At 38.5% G+C, this 20,985-nt stretch overlaps 1 protein-coding gene across 2 annotated transcripts in view; it reads left to right on the forward strand.

Annotated features, from left to right (window-relative positions):
• Window positions 1–2,308: 2,308 nt before the first annotated feature.
• LOC127447866 (mannosyl-oligosaccharide 1,2-alpha-mannosidase IB-like) overlaps window positions 2,309–20,985 on the forward strand; it is a 186,492-nt gene continuing 167,815 nt past the window's right edge. For both annotated transcript variants that reach the window (XM_051710018.1, XM_051710019.1), the window contains exons 1-2: window positions 2,309–3,113; window positions 7,819–8,293. In XM_051710018.1, the coding sequence (XP_051565978.1) occupies window positions 7,983–8,293 (311 nt within the window). In that variant the 5' untranslated portion in view covers window positions 2,309–3,113; window positions 7,819–7,982. The remainder of the gene's footprint in view (window positions 3,114–7,818; window positions 8,294–20,985) is intronic.

Here is a 20,985-nt window from a genome sequence, read left to right on the forward strand (position 1 = left end):
ATAGCTCAGTGTGCCTAGGGTAGGGAGGCTAGTTGTCTCCATCCCCTGGTGATGGTGTTTCTTCACTGAGTGCCGTGCCTTACTGCTTGCATCCAATTTATCATGTGTGGGTGTGGGTGCATTTGGGTGAGTGAAGTGCTTTTTTTTTTTTTTTTAGGGGATCAGATAAGCTCTCAGCTAGCCTACCCTGCTACCGGTAAGCCTCAGTCCTGTGAAGTCTCTGTTTTTGTTTGTTTTAAGTTTTGTTCTGTGTGGAGTACATTGTTAACATTTCTCTGGTGCATAGGCAAGTAACATCTATTCAACCCAGTCAACCAAAGGTTTTATCTATTTATTGTTTTTGTTCATTACAATAAAGAAATCTATTTTTGTACTTGTGCCCATGTCTCTCTGCCTCTTCTTGGTAATGAACCTGTGTGCCCTTTTTGGGGTATAATTTCCCTGGGTAAAGTCCCAGGGTGGCATAGTTGGTTTAATTACCTCCAATTTGATGTAGATGTAAGCAAGTTTGCTGGTTTTTCCTACTTGGTCAATTCCCACTTCGCCACAAACATACACTAGATGGATGTTGTTGACTACTGCTAAAGTCCCTATCTTGGGAATACTTCGGGCAGCTATTTTCTAGGGATACAAGTTGCTTAAAAATACAGCTTCTTGAATGGGGAAAGACTGAACTTCCAAATGGTTGGGTCAAGATTATGATCAAATAACAGATTTCAAATCAGCAGTTAAATCTGACAATAATGGTATCATAAATTGTGGTCCTTTAGCTCAGATCACGCTAAAAAACACTATTTCAGGCTAGTCCAGCTAATACGCATGCGTGTTCTCGAGCTGACAGACAGACGATGTCTGTATCAAAAAGGTAATTAGTCCTTTTTACCTGTAAGGCAGGACTTCCTTTTCTATATCTGCCATACTGGAGGATCCAAATTCTCCCACTGATTTTAATACAGGTGCTCCATCTCGGGCTACGTAGTCTCTGCTGCGCCATGTTTTGCTGTGTTTTTAGCATCTCTCACAGGAGAGCTGCATTTTTTTAGATGCTGTTTCAAGTTAAAAGGAACTTTAGCTGTTAAAAACACTTAAGATACTGTACCTGCGTTCTGCTTTTTTAGCACAAGTAAGCATTTGGTCTGAAGGGTCTCTAAGTCTTTTAGAAATGCTTTAGTTAATACTTACATGAATGCTACACATGCTCAATAGAATAAAAAGTTTTAAGAGTTGTTTTTGCAAAAACTATTTCACAGGGGACCCCCCAATGCAACAAGGGTACACTTTTTTTACTTTATCAGGTTTCTGTGTGTACACTGAGATGAAATCCTGCAGGTACCCCTGAACATTTATTTAAAGGAATATTCCGGTTTCATTACAAGTTAAGCTTAATTGACCGCATTTGTGGCATAATATTGAATACCTTTAAAATTATTTTGACTTGTCCCTCCTTAAAAAAAAAAAAAAAGCACAAATCTGGGTTCCAGTGAGGCACAATACGTTTCAAATGTATAGCCACAAGACATAATGTGTGTAAAAATGATTTTAGTGTGATAAAATCACTTACCAACCTTTTCTGTGTAAAGTTACAGCCAATTTTACAACTTTGTTACCATGACAATTTCATGTCAACAAATCCGAAAACAACTGTAAAAATGACAATTTCAACAACTTTACAGCTCAAATAATACATGAGTTAATAGAAAAATGAATGTGTGCTTTTGTAAAATTATTCACATTTCTGCCTTTAAACCCTCCAAAAATTGGCCACATTCACTTCCATTGTAAGTGCATCACTGTAACCACGATTTTTGCTGCTGCTTTTTTTTTTTTTTAAGACTATTCTAAATTATTTTTTGTGGTAATCGGCACAATGCCACAAATACTGTCGATTGAACTTATATTGAACCCCGAATATTCCTTTAAATAAATGTAAAATAGTTGATTCATTGACATTAGATTTATGTTGAGAAAAACAACAAACCTAATCAGTGGAACATTTACTGCATAACCAACAAACGCAATGCTTATCTAATAACAAACAAAAACATTATTTTAATCATATGGGATGTTCTTCAAGCTTTTGTATTAAAGGAGATTTTCTGAAGTGACAAGAAGCAAAAGCCGTTAATCCACTGCAAACATTTTATGATTGGCTGTTCACCTCTCCACCCATGTTGTCCTTTTACCTCCATTTATTCAACGTTGCACAGCGAAACTCGTAATTGTGCGACACTCCCTTGGTTTACCAACCGGCAGCTGACGGGATGTTGGAGGACCGAGAGGAGGAGTAACTGTTGCAGTAACAATATCCTGGATATTGGAGCTTGGCGGCGCACACGGCTGCAGAAATAAAGGGGGTACGGAGGCATAAGGGAGGCGGTGGTAATCGCAAAGGATTCATTGCAGCGAGGCAGGGACATGAACATAAACTTGGCACCATGTGCTTTCAGACATTAATGGTGGATTTCTGATCCATGGCGCTGATTTATCCCGAGGCACCGACAAGGTGATGCGGCAGCGGCAGGACGGGATCGGTCCGCTTCACGACTGTCAGCTACATGCCTTCACTGGAGGAAAAAAAGGCGCAGCACACGTCCAGCACAGGCCGGCTTAAATTTTTTGTTAAAACAAGGCAGTATGTAGAGATGACCACCCGCTTCAACGTTTCGATACACCACGGCTTACTTTTATTATTGGATAGGCTTGTCAGTTTGGCTCGTTTGAGAGACGCTGCCACGGCATCAAGTGGATCAGGCCTGTACTGAAACACCGTCTGTTCACTCCGCGATATTTACCGTTTCAAACGCATAATGTCACGGGGGAACTTTGTTGATCCCTTCTATTAACAACAAAGCGTAACGGAAGCTTCGAATGCTTTCACATTAATTACACATTGCTCTGTATGTGGTCGCGGTATGTTTAGTAGCTTGTGATAGCTGTTTTTGGACCGATAACATTTTATTTTTAATTGCATTAATTACATAATTAATAAGCCTAACTGAGGGCGGAGTCGCCGTTTATCTTGCAGATAAACGACTCGACCCAACGCGCCTGGACATCAAGAAGCACTTGGATCAAAGCGAGGATCATGGATCAGAATGATAAAGACCCTCACGGTATGTGAACACATTTGTTTTGTTAAAACGTGTATATTGTTTTCTAATATAAAGGTGGGCTGTTTCAAAATGAAGCTGTTTTGATAAGACGCTGTAATCAAGCATCAACACTTGTACAGGTGTCACACTGTCATGAGCACTGCTCAAAGTGTGACTGAGAGACGCAGTTTATTTTGGTGCACATTCACTAAACATTGTTATGAGATTATGCTCTTATGATTAAACTTTAAATGTGCACTCGGTATTCTCTTATTAAAAAGCTTTACACAAAGACATGAATTATACGTTTGAGAAGTATGTCTAAAATGATGTATGCCTACACATGCGATGAAGACTCAGTAAACCAATGAAAGTTGTTGGTTTGAGCACACCATACTGATGATGTGAAGCTGAACGCCTCAACATCTGCTCAATGTGGGTGTAATAAGATCAATTCTTGATTATCTCTTCATATTGCCAAGTCCTTCTGAATTGTTCTGTTACCATAGCAGTTTCTATCTAACATTCATTATGCAACACCAAGCTAATTTTATCCAATTACAGTATTAATGTCATCTGATGTTTGAGCTAGATATATGGTTTTTGAGCTGAATTTTCTAGTGTGGCTAGGGCCGGTGTGTATATATAACTTAATGTATGAACCAAGGATTGTCACTTATGTTCATTTGTGAGGCTTTTGAAACTTAAATCAGAGCAATTACATAATTATGACAGTTTGTTGTTAAAAATACACATTAGTTTAGTTGTAATTATTGGTATGTTATAAAAAATGAATAAAATATTAGTTTATTAAAACCTTTTGCAAGAATCAGTTCTGTTAAAATATGAAATTAACCTGTTACAAAATAATGAGATAAAGGCAGTAAATGTCATGGCTGTTAAATTGATTTCATATAATTGAAGTCAGAAGTTTACATGCACGGGTTGAATTCATTAAAACTATTTTTTTTAACCACTCCACAGATTTCATATTAGCAAATTATAGTTTTGACAAGTTGTTTAGGACATCTACTTTGTGCATGACGAGTAATTTTTCCAACAATTGTTTACAGACAGATTGTTTCACTTTTAATGAACTATATCACAAGTTTACATGCACTAAGTTAACTGTGCCTTTAAGCAGCTTGGAAAATTCCAGAAAATTATGTCAAGCCTTTAGAAAAGTAGCTAAGTAGCTTCTGATAGGTGTACTGAATTGGAGGTGTACCTGTGGATGTATTTATGGCTTACCTTCAAACTCAGTGTCTCTTTGCTTGACATCGTGGGAAAATCAAAAGAAATCAGCCGAGACCTCATCAAAAAAATTGTGGACCTCCACAAGTCTGGTTCATCCTTGGGAGCAATTTCCAAACACCTGAAGGAACCACGTTCATCTGTACAAACAATAGTACACAAGTATAAACACCGTAGGACCACGCAGCCATCATACCGCTCGGGAAGGAGATGCATTCTGTCTTCTAGAAAATGAACGTCGTTTGGTGTGAAAGGTGCAAATCAATCCCAGAACAACAGCAAAGAACTTTGTGAAGATGCTGGAGGAAACAGGTAGACAAGTATCTATATCCACAGTAAAACGAGTTCTATATCGACATAACCTGAAAGGCTGCTAAGCAAGGAAGAAGCCACTGCTCAAACCATCATAAAAAGCCAGACTACAGTTTGCAAGTGCACATGGGGACAAAGATCTTACTTTTTGGAGAAATGTCCTTTAGTCTGATGAAACGCAAATTGAACTGTTTGGCCATAATGACCATCGTTATGTTAGGAGGAAAAAGGGTGAGGATTGCAAGCCTAAGTGCACCATCCCAACCGTGAAGCATGGGGGTGGCAGCATCATGTTGTGGGGTGCTTTGCTGCAGGAGAGACTGGTGCACTTCACAAAATAGATGGCATCATGAGGAAGGAAAATTATGTGGATATATTGAAGCAACATCTCATGACATCAGCCAGGAAGTTAAAGCTTGATTGCAAATGGGTCTTCCAAATGGACAATGACCCCAAGCATACCTCCAAAACTGGCAAAATGGCTTAAGAACAAAGTCAAGGTATTGGAGTGGCCATCACAAAGCCCTGACCTCAATCCGATAGAAAATTTGTGGGCAGAACTGAAAGCGTGTGTGAGCAAGGAGGCCTACAAACCTGACTCAGTTACACTAGTTCTGTCTGGAGGAATGGGCCAAAATTCCAGCAACTTATTGTGAGAAGCTTGTGGAAGGCTACTCAAAACATTTGACCCAATTTAAAAAAGTTAAAGGTAATTCTACCAAATGCTAATAAAGTGTATGTAAACTTCTGACCCACTGAGAATGTGATTGAAAGAAAGAAAAGCTGAAATAAATAATTCTCTCTCCTATTCTGACATTTCACATTCTTAAAATGGTGATCCTAACTGACCTAAGACAGGGAAAGTTTTCTATGATTAAATGTCAGGAATTGTGAAAAACTGAGTTTACATTTATTTGGCTAAGGTGTATGTGAACTTCTGACTTCAACTGTACCATCCCCCATTATTTAATTAGACAATCGCTGCTATTCATGCAAGGTGTCATTAGTTTGATTCTTGACATGATAATTATCATGTCAAATAGTGGTGTTATTTCCCTTTAAAGGAATAGTTCACCCAAAAATGAAAATTCTCTGTACTTATCCTCATGCCATCACAGATGTGTATGACTTCATTTCTTCTGCAGAACACAAAGATTTTTAGAAGAATATCTCTCAGCCAGGGTATATCTCTAGATCCATACAATGCAAGTGAATGGTGACCAGAACTTAATCTCCAAAAATCATGTAAAGTCAACATAAAAGTACTCCATAAGACTCCAGTGGTAAAATCCATATCTTAAGTGGTATAATAGGTGTGGGTGAGACATAGATCTATATTTAAGTCTTTTTTTTAAATATTGTTTTTACTATAAATCTCCAATTTCACTTTCACTTCCACATTCTTCTTTTGATTTTTGGACCTTCACGTACTTTGCCATTCACCACCTACTGGTCGAGCCTGGTCAAAATGAAGATTTATGGTGCAAAAGGACTTAAAGTAATCTATTTCTCACTCTCACTTATCATATCACTTCTGAAGACATTGGAGTTATTAAATCAATCTTATGGATTACTTTTAGTCTGGCTTTGTGATTTTTGGAGATTCAAAGTTCTGGTCACCATTCACTTACATTGGATGGACCAACAGAGCTGAGATTTTCTTCTAAAAATCTTTGTTCTGCTGAAGAAAGAAAGTTTTAGACATCTTGGATGGCATGATGGCAAGTAAATGATGACGATGTTCATTTTTGGGTGAACAATTTTACATTGAGCGGGTTGCACCCTCATGGCCATTGGTATGTTGAATCATATGACAACTTGTCTTGCAATGGACCCTTTTCACAGACTGTGCATTTCCACATTATTTAGCAGTGTAAATCTAGCAGACTTTTTTATATTTGTAATTTATTAATTATTTGGTGTAAATTTATAACATTATGATTTGTTATAGAAAATGTGTTGCCATAGATGTGATGAGATTTCTAATACAGCTTCTGAGTGCATCACAGTAAATTTGCCATCTTCTGGCTGTCATAATCCATCGCTATCTATTTTTTTTTTTTTCCCTTCATTTGGAAAGTTGTAGAAACGTAATAGTGACACTTTTTTCTTTTGATGTTGGAGCAAATAGGTAAGCAAACATGACATTTTGTGTGGTCTCCCATTTGCTTTATCAAAGTTTACCCTGCAATCGTTTACTTGTGCATTCCAAAACGCAGAAGTTTGAAAGGAGTCAATTGAAAGGGTTCAGAGTTACCTATAATAACATCAATAACAACATGTTTATTTTAGCTTTCAACCAATGCTCGGACACAGAAGTACATGTAAACAAATACAAACCAAACATTATAATGACAAACACATCATACCTACTACAGCCAAAAACAGAGCCCAAGTCAACAGTATAGTCCAGAGTAATGGTATGGTTTAGCAGGAGTGTGAACCAGCAGACAGTCCAAACAGAATGAGTGCAAGTGGAAAGATAATGTCCAAATATGAGGTTCCTGCTGGAGTGATAAAACAAACCACAGTGACCTGCAGCTCTCATGCCACAGATCACGGATATTCCCTGACATCAAGTGCAGAGTGCAGATTCATGGCGGTCACAGTCGCCAGAGAGCTTGTGGCAGGCAGGTCACAGTGCAGTACACAACAACAGGCAGACATTTGTTTGAATTGAATCCAAGAAGTTCCATAATGCAGTTTAGTATACACACTTATTGGTTTTCTCCGGGCAGTCATTTGAACCAAGTCTGTCTATATTTGACATGATTGTGAAGCTATGCTATATGTGTTATGGTCCAAACATATTTCAAGATTTTAAATGCGATCTTTCTTTAGATTTTTGACCACTTTTAGCTCAGAGTTTGAACTTAAACGTCCCCATACTAAATATCTGTATCTGTTTATAAACCTGAAACAGAAGCCCATTTTGTTGTTTATTGGTGTAATACTTGAGGAAAAATACTTGATCATTCCAGTAATTCGTTTTGATTGCTGTATTCCTCTTTACACCCACATTCAAGTTTAGAATCATGCCCTTTCTGCGTCTCAACATAATTATCATGGAAACTGAAAATCATTTTTAAGAACAAGCTTCTGTTGAATGCTTCATGGTAGTCGTTATCTGAAAATGTCTATCTTTCCTTTTTGTTTTCAGAGTAAGAGGAATCAGTTCTTCGGATGAACAGGACCGCTTCCCTTTCTAAGAGAGAAACGGACATCAGGCAGTAAAGCTCGCATTCGCCACAATGAGATAATAGTGTGGCTTATACAAAACAACCTTGAGCCTTATCCCACCATATTCCAGTTCATTAGCAAAATATGACCACGCCAGCTCTTTTACCACTCTTGGGACGTAGGATACCTACCCTTTCACCAGGTGCCTCCTCATTCCCCCACCACAGAGCTACCTTACGGCTCTCGGAGAAGTTCATACTCCTCCTCATCCTCAGTGCCTTCATCACCTTGTGCTTTGGAGCATTTTTCTTTCTCCCAGACAATTCCAAACACAAGCGCTTTGACTTTGGTTTGGAGGACGTGTTGATACCGCACATTGAGTCGGAGAAGGAGGCGAGGCACGGCAGCAGACAGGTCATACATGGTGTGGGAGCACACGATGAACATCGGCACAGGTGAGAGATCGGAGAAGAGTTCATGTCCTCAACACGCCTCATGTTTTTATTTTTGTGTACAGGTGGCATACTATCTTTACTACCTGCGTACTTTATTCTGAACACAGACTGGTAAAAGGCTGGTGCAAGTATATGCTGGAACAACTGCTAATCATGGTTTTAGAAACTGTCTCTTTTACAAACATTTTTAACTGTATGGTACCCAAGAAGTTATGAAATTTAGATTTACAGGTAACACTTTACAATAAGGTTCCATTTGTTAACATTAGTTAACAACATTAGTTATCATGAACTAACAATTAACAATACTTATAAAGCATTTTTTTCTTTAATTGTAATGTGAACATATACATTTTTAAAATCAAGTTGTTTGTTAACAAGTTAATGCACTATGATCTAACGTGAACATGCAATCAGCAATTGCATTTTTATTAACTAACATTAACAAAGATGAATAAATGCTGTAAAAAAATATATATCGTAAATTGTTCATGATACTTAATGCCTTAAATAATGTTAACGAAAGGAACCTTATTGCGAAGTGTTACCGATTTTAATTTGATTATTTAAATCCATGTACTTGCTTAAATTTACTGGGCCACTGAAAATTCTTTTACGTGTTCTCTATCAGCTGGTATCTTGTTCCACATAGTTCAATGGATGCCATGTCTGTAAATGATATTTAACTCCTCATACATTTTGTTATTACTTAATTTTGTTAATACTAGTAATATGAAAACCACTAGGTATTTTGTAGCAATTTGAAGGCAAAAAAAAAAATGCCTCAAATATACTTTTCAGGCCAAGCACATAAAGATGAGAGCCGTGTAAACAGGTGCTTTTGTTAACAGCTCTATAATAGTGATTTTGAAAAGCTTTATCATGTCAGTGAATGAAGATTTAGAGCCTGAAATCTTTCGAATGGGTTTTTTTTTTTTTTTCTCCGATTGAGGAATAAAGTGAAGCTTTCCAACGCACTCAAAAGCACGTTATTAGTGAGGCAGAGAACCGCAATACTCCTACACATAAACAGACCCTCCCTACTCTATATTCTAACACATTTGAGGGAGATTGCTCCTGTTTTGCTCTGTTCTTCTAGTTCTTTGTTTTCTCATCCTAGCAAAACCAAATTAAAAAATTGTTCTTTTGCTCCTGAGCCAGTTGTAGTCACACAGTCAGTGGTTCAGCTCTCTGTTTCTCTGTTTCTTCAACTGTGGACCACAATTCATTGTGTTTAAGTGAACTTCAGTGAGAGAAAGTGTTTTCTGCTTTGTCAATACAGAGGGTTGTTTCTGCCATCTCCATAGACCTTATTCACAGCAGCTCCGTCTTTGGTTTTTAACGGGAATGACAACAGTATCTTCAATGGCTGTATTGCAGTTTAAAGTGTCTTTGGATCATTCCGTGAACAAAACATTGAAAAAAATATCTTTCTAAGAACATTCAGTAGACATAAAAACAGGAGTTGTAGAAAATCAGATGTGATCAAGGAGCTTTATACAGCTTTATATCGTTCGTGCCATTGAAGAGATGGTAAGTCTGTCCCTCACAGCCTCGTTGTTATTCCCATCAAAGATGGTGCTACCGTGAATGAGACCTATTGAACTCCTCCTTGTACATTCTATCTTAAATATTCCGGGTTCAAAACCAATTAAGCTCAATCGACAGCATTTGTGGCATAATGTTGATTATCACAAAAGTTTATTTAGACTTGTCCCTCCTTTTTGCAAAAAAAATAAATAAATAAATTATAATAATCGGTGTTACATTGAGGCACTTACAATAGAAGTGAATGGAGCCTAAGTCAAAAAGCCCACCTCAAGACTCTATGAAGGCACTTGATAATGGCTCGGGTCCCTCCTTTTAAGTGTATGGGATTTTTCTTTTTCACTTGGTTTTATCATCTGCTTGTCCAAAATTCAATGTCTGATTGCTTGTAATGGGTCTAATAACTCCCAAACAAGCCATACGATTTGAGATATTATTCATGTCTGTAGCACAAATGTTGAGGGATGAGTTGCATGGTGAAATGTAACACGTAGGGAATTGTTTAGATAAGAGGTCATTCCCGCAGACCACCCGTGGGACCCGATTAGATTTCTTGCGGAACTGGATTAAATTTCCAATTAAAGATGGGAGCGGATGTCATGAGATGTGGATGTGAGCGGGCGGTCAAAGACTAGCATGAAAAATTTGATGTGGATATCTTTGATTAATGAATGCGAAAACTTTTTTACAACGTAAAATAAATGTGCACACAGCACATACATCAAATTATCCAATATTTAGAGCTGGCAGGAAGTAAATGGGGCTTTAGAAGAGTGGCAGAGCAAAGCGTGGACAGTGTCATCAATGGATTTGTAACTCGGACTAGAAAATGGTGAATTTAATTTTAAAGAAGCTAACCTCAGGAAAGTCATCTGATAATAGCAAGAACAGAAAAATAACACTTGACGTGTTCACAAAAATAAGTTTGTGAACACTTGACGTGTATGGCTTTTGCCGTATGTAGAAAACAAGCGTGGTTGCAAGAACAGGAGCGGTCAGGAAGAAAATCACTGCGGGCAGAGTGCAGGTGAACATGGAGTAAAATTTAGAGAGAGCATTTGGGTGCGGGATAGGAACTTGCGGGAGTGGGATGAAAACAGTCCTGCACAGACCTCTAGTTTAGATCCTTAACCCTAAATATGAGAAATAGGAATAGTGATGCTTGCCTTTGCAGGCACCACTAATAACTGTAGAAACAGTACCATTTCTTAAGGTTAAATTGAAGTGACGTAAATTACTTTTTTTTTCATGCATTTCTGTTGATTTAATTGTTTTAATTCAATGTAGGAGTAGGCACTGAGCACTTGTAATGCATTTATAATGTATTTACAGTTTTAAGTGTGGAGGTGACAGATGTTTCATTCCAGACTCTGGATACAAACATTTCTGCTCCACCTGTAGGATGTGGTTTCTGGTTTACTGATATTCACCTGAAGGTGTTTCCTGGCTAAATTTAATCTCCTCTGCCAGTGTAAGCATTTATCTGCTCCTCGGACTAAAGTCAAATAGCTTCTTAAGGCACAGGTAATGGGATCCCTGTCTGCGGTTGAATGTGACCACACAACTAAGTTCTCAGCATTCAGGATATCTATGATTTATCTTCACCTGTCATTGCTCTGCTGTTTAATGTGATGGTGTGTACATATGGCAAAATGATGGTATATACATAGGTATTTAGTATGGAGGGCACGAGTACTCAGGTACTCAGATGTGGCAGCAGTGATCGATCATGAAAACGATGATCGATGGTGATCGTGCATGACGTGACTTCTTGCTTCATTCGAAATTCAGTGACAATTACCTGACAACTAAACACAAATGTGTCAAAGAGGGAGCTTATTTTTAATTGAGATTGACTACGTTGTGATTTTGAGGGGTACATTGATGGTCAGAGCAACCAAACTGATATACGACGCTGCAATGCTATCATTACGATAATCAAAAAGAGTGTAATTAACTGTGTTTTGAACACCTGTCTCTGCGAAACGTTTGCCAAACATGTTTTTATTATCAGTTAATGTAAGAACTTTGACTTATGGATATTATTTAATAAAAGTGAACGTTTGTCACTGCTTGCTAAGATTACTACGGTAACCTAAAGGAAGAACAGACAGATGCGCGTTGTGCACATTCATTCATTCAGTTGGGCAGTGAATCTTCACAATGACAAAATATGATGCATTATATTTTGATTTTGCAGTCTTTTGTACATTTTGTAACAGATTATTTTATAACAGCCTATAATAATGAATAGACGATTCACTGGAACAAGATACAATGCAGCAGCCAAAGACGTTTGTCAGACGTTGTTGTTGTTTATATAACATATATATATTATATATACACACACACACACACACACACACACAGTTATGTACATGTCATTGCCCCTCGAGTACTCGACGAGTACAAGTAATTAGTCAGAGTACTCGAGTAGAAAAAATGACCAAAATGCCCATCCCTAATATTTAGCAAAGTGTCTTTTCTGCATTGGATGGTGCTGGCATTATGGAGATGGTTAAATTTTATTTATCATGTTTAGCGTGTGCATAGTCATATTCCATGCTCCGTTTGGCTTGATGTTGTAAATGGGCAATGGTTTTCTCACACAGCTATGTTTGTGTTTTCTCTGTGTTGTGTTACTATCATAACTCTTCCTCTTAGCTTGACAGTCACACTCATGCATGCACGTATAACAGCAGTTTGACAAGGCAGTCATGAGGCATCTCCTGTTGAAATAATTATCATTAGCCCTTCACCCAGTGAAAGCAGGAGGGGACAGGTCCAAAGGATATGCCCTTTCCAGGTCTTCCAATCCCTAGATATGTAGGCACAATGGAACATGGAAGTTGGAGTGGACGATTTTGTTTTGATGTTGTTTGGTTTAAAGTCAGATGTTGTTGAATCTCATGCAAGTACTAATATTCATTTCACTGCAGCTTTAGAAAAATGTAGGAATTTTCTTTTACTTATGCATTTGGTGGACTCTTATCAAGTGACACACAGTGCATCCATGGTATACATTTAATCAGTATGGCTGTCATATTACAATTAGAATATTTGTAGAATTAAGATAAAAAGCACATTCGAATTAAAGTATTCAAATTTTAGATGTGTGCCAAGCACCGATGATGGCTTGCGTGAGGATTCCTCAACAGGTGGCCCACGGGCCACATCTAGCCCGCTATGTTTTTTTTTTTTTTGGCCTGCACTAAAGGCCTGTTCACACCAAATCCATGATGATTGTGAGACAACCTTCCAACAAAATGTCTATACACAGCAGTGGTGGGCCGTGCATTAAAAGTCTAGGCCTTCAGTGTGATTCATGCCATTAAGAAAACAGTTTCACAAAGAATAAGATACCCTATGCCTTTGGGCATCATACATTGTCACAGCTAACTAGTAATAACAATTGACATTTTAAAAACACGTCCATGCATGAAAGCCAGAACTTGAAATGACACTTAATGCTCAAGCAAGCCTCATTTTAACTGCAGCATGACTGTTTTGTGAAATGAACGTCTCCCGAACAGACATTCAAAAATCATAATTTTTCATATGAATCTACCAAGGAGGTCTATAATACCTGGAAAAATCTATCTAATAATATTTGCCTTTTAAATGTTGCTTGCAAAAAGTTTCATTTCGTCAGGGTACATGGTTATGCTGCGTTCCATGCAAGTTGGATGTGGGATATTCCTACTTGATATCTCCGACCATAAATGCATTCCATTCCCCGATATTCGGAAGATGACGTTTAAGGAAACAAAACTGCAATGCTCCCGTTTGCTTAGCAGGGATTTGACTCTCATTTAGAGATGTCTCCTAGCAAACCAACTGATAAACAATGCTTCAGCGCTAGCATTTGTGCTTCAGGTGTACGATTATCAAAAGAGATATTTTACCATGTTTTATACACCTGTTTCTGCAGCAGGCGTTTGTTAAACAAGCTTTAATATCATGTAATGTGGAAACAAACTCATTTATCGATATTACTTAATAAAGTGAATGTTTATCACTTACTTTGTATATCTCCCTGAGTGTCCATGTTTGTGTGACATCATGCCCCTGCATCTCGGCGAAATCGGAGTTGAGAATTTCTGCAAGAGCCTACAAGTTGTAATTCTGACTTCAAGATGCATTCCACTGCACTTTTCCTAATAGGAAGTGGGAAAATCCGACTTCCCGAGTTGAATGGAATGCAGCACTACTTTTCCAAACTTGATCAGACACTGAATGCTCAAGCAGCCTAATTTACCCTTAGAAAACTCCTGATGTTGCTATACCAATGCAGAAAGCACTTACCAATTTACTTGATGTTAAAATCAGTCCTCCTTTCCTGTTTAATAAATTAAGCAATCACACGGTCATGCAGAACATATCAGGTTTGTAAATCCATAAGGATCACTTTCTCAATGGTGATAGCGGCAGTAATGAGTCGACTCATCAGCAAGATATCGCGCTCTTCACTTTCAGATTACGTCACTTAAAGCGTGATTGCGTCACTCAGGGCCAGCTAGAAGGCCTCGACCAGGACATATCCTAAAGATCACACTCACCAAGAACAAATAAATTAATCTGATTAGCTGATGAATCTTTAGATGCACATTCATTTGCACTGTTGAGGGATTCTGTGGAAATTCTGAAGGCCTGAGGGGGTGGAGCTCAGACTCACAAGCTGCTGCTTCTAACGAGCTTGGCTTTGGGCATGTGATTTGTGAAACATTTGTCATGCTTTGCTTGTAAGCATCAAGGAATAAATTCTGACTGGATAAACTTTTCGTTTTTCTCTATTTGTTTGTAGATTAAGAGTGGAAAGTGATTTAAATATACATACGCAAAAAGGTGATTGAGATTGAAAGGATGAAAAATATTTATTTGACATGTTAGGCCAGCAGAGAAGGCTTTGCTGGCCCTGAGAATTCGCCACTTACACAGTGCATAAAGAAAAACGCAAAACAGTTTCACCCCTGTACAGAAGGCGGCGCTGTTGCTGTTATACAAACATTTATACCAGTCTCCTTCACGCACCTTCATCTGTTAGAGATTAATATATTGATGTTTAAAGCATTTATTTACCTAATTTGGCATAACTGTTTCATTATGTTCTTTCCATGGTGTTGATGCATTGAGGAGTGTATATAAAGGTGTTTTTAAATATACAAGTGAGATGAGTAATGAGTGCTGTTGCATAAATATACTTCTATTTATATTTGCACATTTATTTTGCTACAAGTATATTCTAAATGGACTCCTGAAGCCAACTACTTGTGCTTTGATCCTGAAGGAAACTGCTGCATCACAATTCTTTGCCTAATTGCCCGTTGTGGATGTCGCATTCTCTGAATGAAGACCTTTTTAATAACTATGTATAATTACATATACATGCACTGCTAATCCAGATACAAGAAAAACATTATTAGAGGTAAAAAGTACTTTTCTCAGTACTTCACTGAATTATTGTTCGATATGATGCGTTAAGAGATTTGATGCTGCTGGGTTTTGACTCTGAAGCAGATCTATAAATAAAATTATACTTAACTGTTAATTAACTCTTTGTTATGAGTTCTGTGCCGATAAATCCTCCAGAAAGGAAAAAGATTAACTGTTTATTTTCGCTTATTTTGGTGAGGCAAGTGGCTTATTTTGGGCTTGTTTTTCCAGACCACATTGCTTGATTTCTTGTGAGATCTGGCAACACTGCAACTGGTATTTCACCCACCCATTAGCATATAGTACTGCCATTTTAAAAAGAACATTATTAACCATTCTTTTATTTTGTTCTAACCGGTAACCTTTTGGAAAGGAAGCTGTGGAACTTCTGAACCAGAACAAAAAAAGTTTTTGCTCAGAACGAACCGAAATGAATAACATTTAATTTTTAGTCCATTGTCATATATTGTCACAATATAATGCTAATAGGTTTAATAATTGAATCTGCAATTAGGAAAAGTGCAGGGAGTAGATCCCATTTGGAGATGAGCAGGAACAATTGGCTCACGTGGAGGACATGGAGATCCAGACTGTTCATTAAAGGTTTTTTTGTTTGATTTTATAAATGTTTTTGTCATTAACAATTTTTATTGATTCCATATTTAAACAAGCAGCACAAGAACACACGGAATCAACTTATCAATTATGATAAAAAAACAGCTGTTACAGGGCAGTACGCCGTCAGAGCCAAAGCTTCGGATTTAGACCAATTCGCTCTGTATCCTGAGTTAGAAAAGGAATTAAAAATTCTGTGGAGGCAAGGCATTGATCTAGTAGGGTTGAAGGCAAATAATAAAATCATCTGCGTAAAGCAAAAGCTTATGCGCCACACCTCCCGTCACCACCCCTGGAAAATCATTATCCTTATTGCGGCAGCGAATGGTTCCAGGGCAAAACAGAACAAGAAGGGGGAAAGAGGGCAACCGAGCCAGGTGCCCCTATTCAGAGTAAAATAATCTGAAATTAATCCATTCGTTTGAACCGCCGCTACCGCGTCTCTAAAGTAACTTAATCCACCCAATAAAAGTATTTTCAAACCCGTACATTTCCAAAATCTTAAACATAATCCCATTCTACCATATCGAACGCCTTTTCGCCGTCAAGTGAGATGGCAGCGACCGGAGTATGATCGTTCGTCACTGCCCATTTGACATTTTATGAAATGCCTAATGTTATCAGAGTTACGGCCCGAATAAACCCCACTTGGTCTATATCTATAAGATGTCATGACTTAATCGGTTAGTAAAAATTTGACAATATTTTAACATCTATCTGGATCAGGGAAATTGGACGGTAACTCTCACTCACTTGGATCTTTGTCTTTTTTAAGAATCGGACTGATCCGGGCTTGTCATGGTTGGTGGAAGCTTACCATTCTTTAATGATTCTCTATAAACTTCTAGCGAAAGTGTAGCCAGGTCTGTAGCATAAGATCTAAAAAAATTCAGCGGCAAAGCTGTCTGGTCCCGGAGCCTTGCCTGTTGACAAGGCCTTAATTAACTTGCCAAGCTCCTCCAAGATTATCTCAGAATCAAGAGAAATTGTTTTGCTTAGTCGTCAGTTTAGGAAGTCCTAATGGTTCCCCAGAGTTTTTAATATCCTCATCAGTAGACAAAGATTTGGAACTATATAGATCAAAGTAGAATTCTTTAAAAGCATTATTAATATCAATGGCTGAGGTAAATATTTCACCACCAGCAGATTTCACTGAGGGAATGATATAAAAAGACTCTCTCTGGTTTATATATCTAGCCAGAAGTTTCCCTGCCATGTCCCCTGACTCAGTGTAGGACTGCCTTGCCCTGAATAGTCAGAACTCCACCTTCCGTAACAAAATAGTATTATCTGTATTTCAATTGGTTCAAGATCTGCCTCTGCACTTTTAATATTCCCTTCCAATTCCACGAGTTCTTGTGCTTTGGATTTTTTGGTAAATGTGGCATACTGTATGATCCGACCCCTAAGAACTGCCTTAAGTGCCTCCCAAGCCACACCCACAGAGGATACTGAGGCCTCCATATAAACACAGTTGGTCTCCATATAAACACTGATTTCAACCTTTTAACATTTGTTGGAATTCATGATTTTGCAAAAGGGATACATTAAAGCACCAACTATATGATTTCCTTTTGTCTATCTGTGGCAAAACCCCTAAACACACCAGGGCGTGATCTGAGACTAAAATTGTTTCCAATGGAGCAATCAACAACAGATGAAATGAGGGTGTGTGTGTGTGTAATTATATCTGTTCTAGAGTAAATCTATTCTAGAGTAAATCTTATGGACTGATGAAAAAAAATGTATAGTCCTTTAGATGGGTTCAAAAGTCTCCAAATATCTGTAAGACCAAGATATTTTACATATCCTGTGAAGCTTCAGTGTTGCTCTAGGGGACTTGCACACTTGCTTCACTGTGATCAAGGACTGAGTCCATCAAAAGATTAAAGTCTTCTCCCAATGTTATATCATCAGCAGCTTGCAACATCCCTTCAAGATCTATAAAAAAAGCCCTGATCATCAATGTTAGGTGCATAAATATTAGCCAAAATAAGAATTTGTCCTTGAATTTCAGCTATTTATATCTTTAATCTGTTTGAAACATTTGAATTGTAGATGTTTACTTATCAGTGCAATGACTCCCCTGCTCTTACTCGAGCCATCACTATAAAAAAAAAATGCCCACCCCATATCTTTCCAAATTTTTCAGCTTCCTGCGGAGAAAAGTGCATTTCTTGAAGAAACACATATTTCTTACGTTTAAGAAAATAAATAACCTTCCTCCTTTTTATGGGGTGCCCTAACCCATTCATATTCCATGTGGAGAGAAACAATCCACTCGTAGTAACATTTGACATTTTGACATAAGAAAAAATAGATTGTGTCAAAGACAAGATTATAAAGACCACATTCCAACATTAGTGCAACAATCAAACCCCTAACATCCCCTAGAACAAAAAAACAGAAAAAGAAAAACGTGCGCATTAGCCCTGCGCACGAAAGCGCCAACTGCCGTCCATCCCTCCAAACTCAAACAGTCCATGTACGCCTATGAGAACCCCCGTGACAACCTTACTGTCAGATTGCTGAAGTCAGGTGTTTCTGTACAAATTGAGACAGAATTACACGGCAAAAGATAATCTATAAAACAAACTCCAAACAATAGGCAGAATAAACAGTGTGTAACTTCATCCATAAAACTGTCAAAGGTGTGTTATTCTACAAAATAAACTCCAGCCGCTAGGCGGAACCGGCACAAAAAGAATGCGCAGATTCTTCAAACAGTCAAGCGAATGTTCAGTGAGCTGGTCCACTCGGCTGCAACGTGAGTACCACAAGATGACTTGCTCACTCCATTGACTTTATGAAGGACATTGCTTGCTGTAGGCTTGTGAATGTTTTACAGCCATCCTTAGCATCTATTCTCAATTTGGCCAGGAATATCAGTGCAAAAGTGACCTTCTGTTGATGTAAGTTTCTTGCATTCCTTGAATCAATCATTTTTCTCTCTTCAAGTTCACAAAGTCTGGGAACAAGAAAATGCTGTGGTTCCAAGAAAGCCTTCCTTTTCTCCTCACCTCACATAACAAGATCTTTATCGGATGATCTCAGAAATTTGGCCAGAATTGATCGGGGCCTGTCTCCCTCAGCAGATCGCCAAACCAGAACCCATTGAGCTTGCTCGATTTCCATCTTATGGACTGCTATGTCGAGCTGACTCTGAAAGAGCCCATCATGGAATTCCACCATGTCTTGTCCCTCCACTCCCTCTGTGACTCCAACGATACAGACGTTATTCTGCCGGCTATGGTTTTCCACGTCCTCCAACTTCTCCCAGACATGCTCCAAATCCATCTTGATCGCTAGCGGATTAGCAGATAATTTCCTCTCCGATGACTCCAGATAATCTATCCGTTTCTCGACATCCCTCACTCTTGTAACCACATCAGTAAATTTTGCCTCCATGGCAGTGATCGATCGATCGTATTGCAGCAAGATCCTCCAAGTCAGCAACGACCTATGTCAGCATTGCCGACATGTTCAGCATCTCTCGCTGCATTTCCCACATCTTTTCGACTAAATCGTCTCCCAGGATCGCGGCCTGCTCGGGGGCGTCTACTTTAGCACGCAAGTGTCTTTTAATGTCTCCAGAGCCCGAGAATTTTGAATTCTTTGACATGTATTGTCCTCCTATAACAGTTATGGAGCAGAGTGTATTGAATCTCACCGGTTTGTCAAAGTATTAAAACTAGCAAAGTGCACAGAGCTCGCCGCTCACACGTCCGATCCCCGCATGGCGTCATGTGACTCTGGCTTTTTTTTTTTTTTTTTTGATAGCCAGGATTGGAATGTCCTATGCCAGTATTTCCCAAACTGGGGTATGCGTACTCCTGGGGGTACGGGAGGTGACAATGGGGGTACGCAAATAAAATTGATATTTAATGTTTATCACAGTCTAAAATTACATTTCAGTCCCAGTTCATGGATTTCTCACTGGCAAAAATAATTTTGTGTGCCCTCTAGTGTAGAAACACCAAAATGGTTGTCATAAAGGTCAGATAAATATGCAATGAAACCCTATCTTTTGCAGTAAAATAAAATCTACTCGTGCGTCATGCAGTGTTGTAGTACTCGAGATTGGTCTAGGTCTCAAGACCACTTTTTGAAGGTCTCATTTTGGAATCGACTGCATTTTTACTCTGTCTTGTCTCGGTCTTAGACAAAGAGGACTCTGGATTTTATTTCAAGACCGGTCAAGACTACAATTGCGAGGATATCATTAAATTACCTGTGCATTGTCTGATTTATTTGTTAATATCAGTACTGTGATTGGATGTAACATTTCCTGCTTCAAATGCAAGCAATAACCTGACTCATTTCTAATTTGAAATACAGGTGCATCTCAATAAATTAGAATGTCATGGAAAAGTTCATTTATTTCAGTAATTCAACTCAAATTGTGAAACTCGTGTATTAAATAAATTCAATGCACACAGACTGAAGTAGTTTAAGTTTTTGGTTCTTTTAATTGTGATGATTTTGGCTCACATTTAACAAAAACCCACCAATTCACTATCTCAAAAAATTAGAATATTTTGACATGCCAATCAGCTAATCAACTCAAAACAGCTGCAAAGGTTTCCTGAGCCTTCAAAATGGTCTCTCAGTTTGGTTCACTAGGCTACACAATCATGGGGAAGACTGCTGATCTGACAGTTGTCCAGAAGACAATCATTGACACCCTTCACAAGGAGGGTAAGCCACAAACATTCATTGCCAAAGAAGCTGGCTGTTCACAGAGTGCTGTATCCAAGCATGTTAACAGAAAGTTGAGTGGAAGGAAAAAGTGTTGAAGAAAAAGATGCACAACCAACCGAGAGAACCGCAGCCTTATGATTGTCCAGCAAAATCGATTCAAGAATTTGGGTGAACTTCACAAGGAATGGACTGAGGCTGGGGTCAAGGCATCAAGAGCCACCACAAACAGACGTGTCAAGGAATTTGGCTACAGTTGTCGTATTCCTCTTGTTAAGCCACTGCTGAACCATAGACAACGTCAGAGGCGTCTCACCTGGGCTAAGGAGAAGAAGAACTGGACTGTTGCCCAGTGGTCCAAAGTCCTCTTTTCAGATGAGAGCAAGTTTTGTATTTCA

The sequence above is a fragment of the Myxocyprinus asiaticus genome, chromosome 11 (genome assembly GCF_019703515.2).
Source record: "Myxocyprinus asiaticus isolate MX2 ecotype Aquarium Trade chromosome 11, UBuf_Myxa_2, whole genome shotgun sequence".
In the NCBI taxonomy this organism is placed as follows: domain Eukaryota; kingdom Metazoa; phylum Chordata; class Actinopteri; order Cypriniformes; family Catostomidae; genus Myxocyprinus; species Myxocyprinus asiaticus.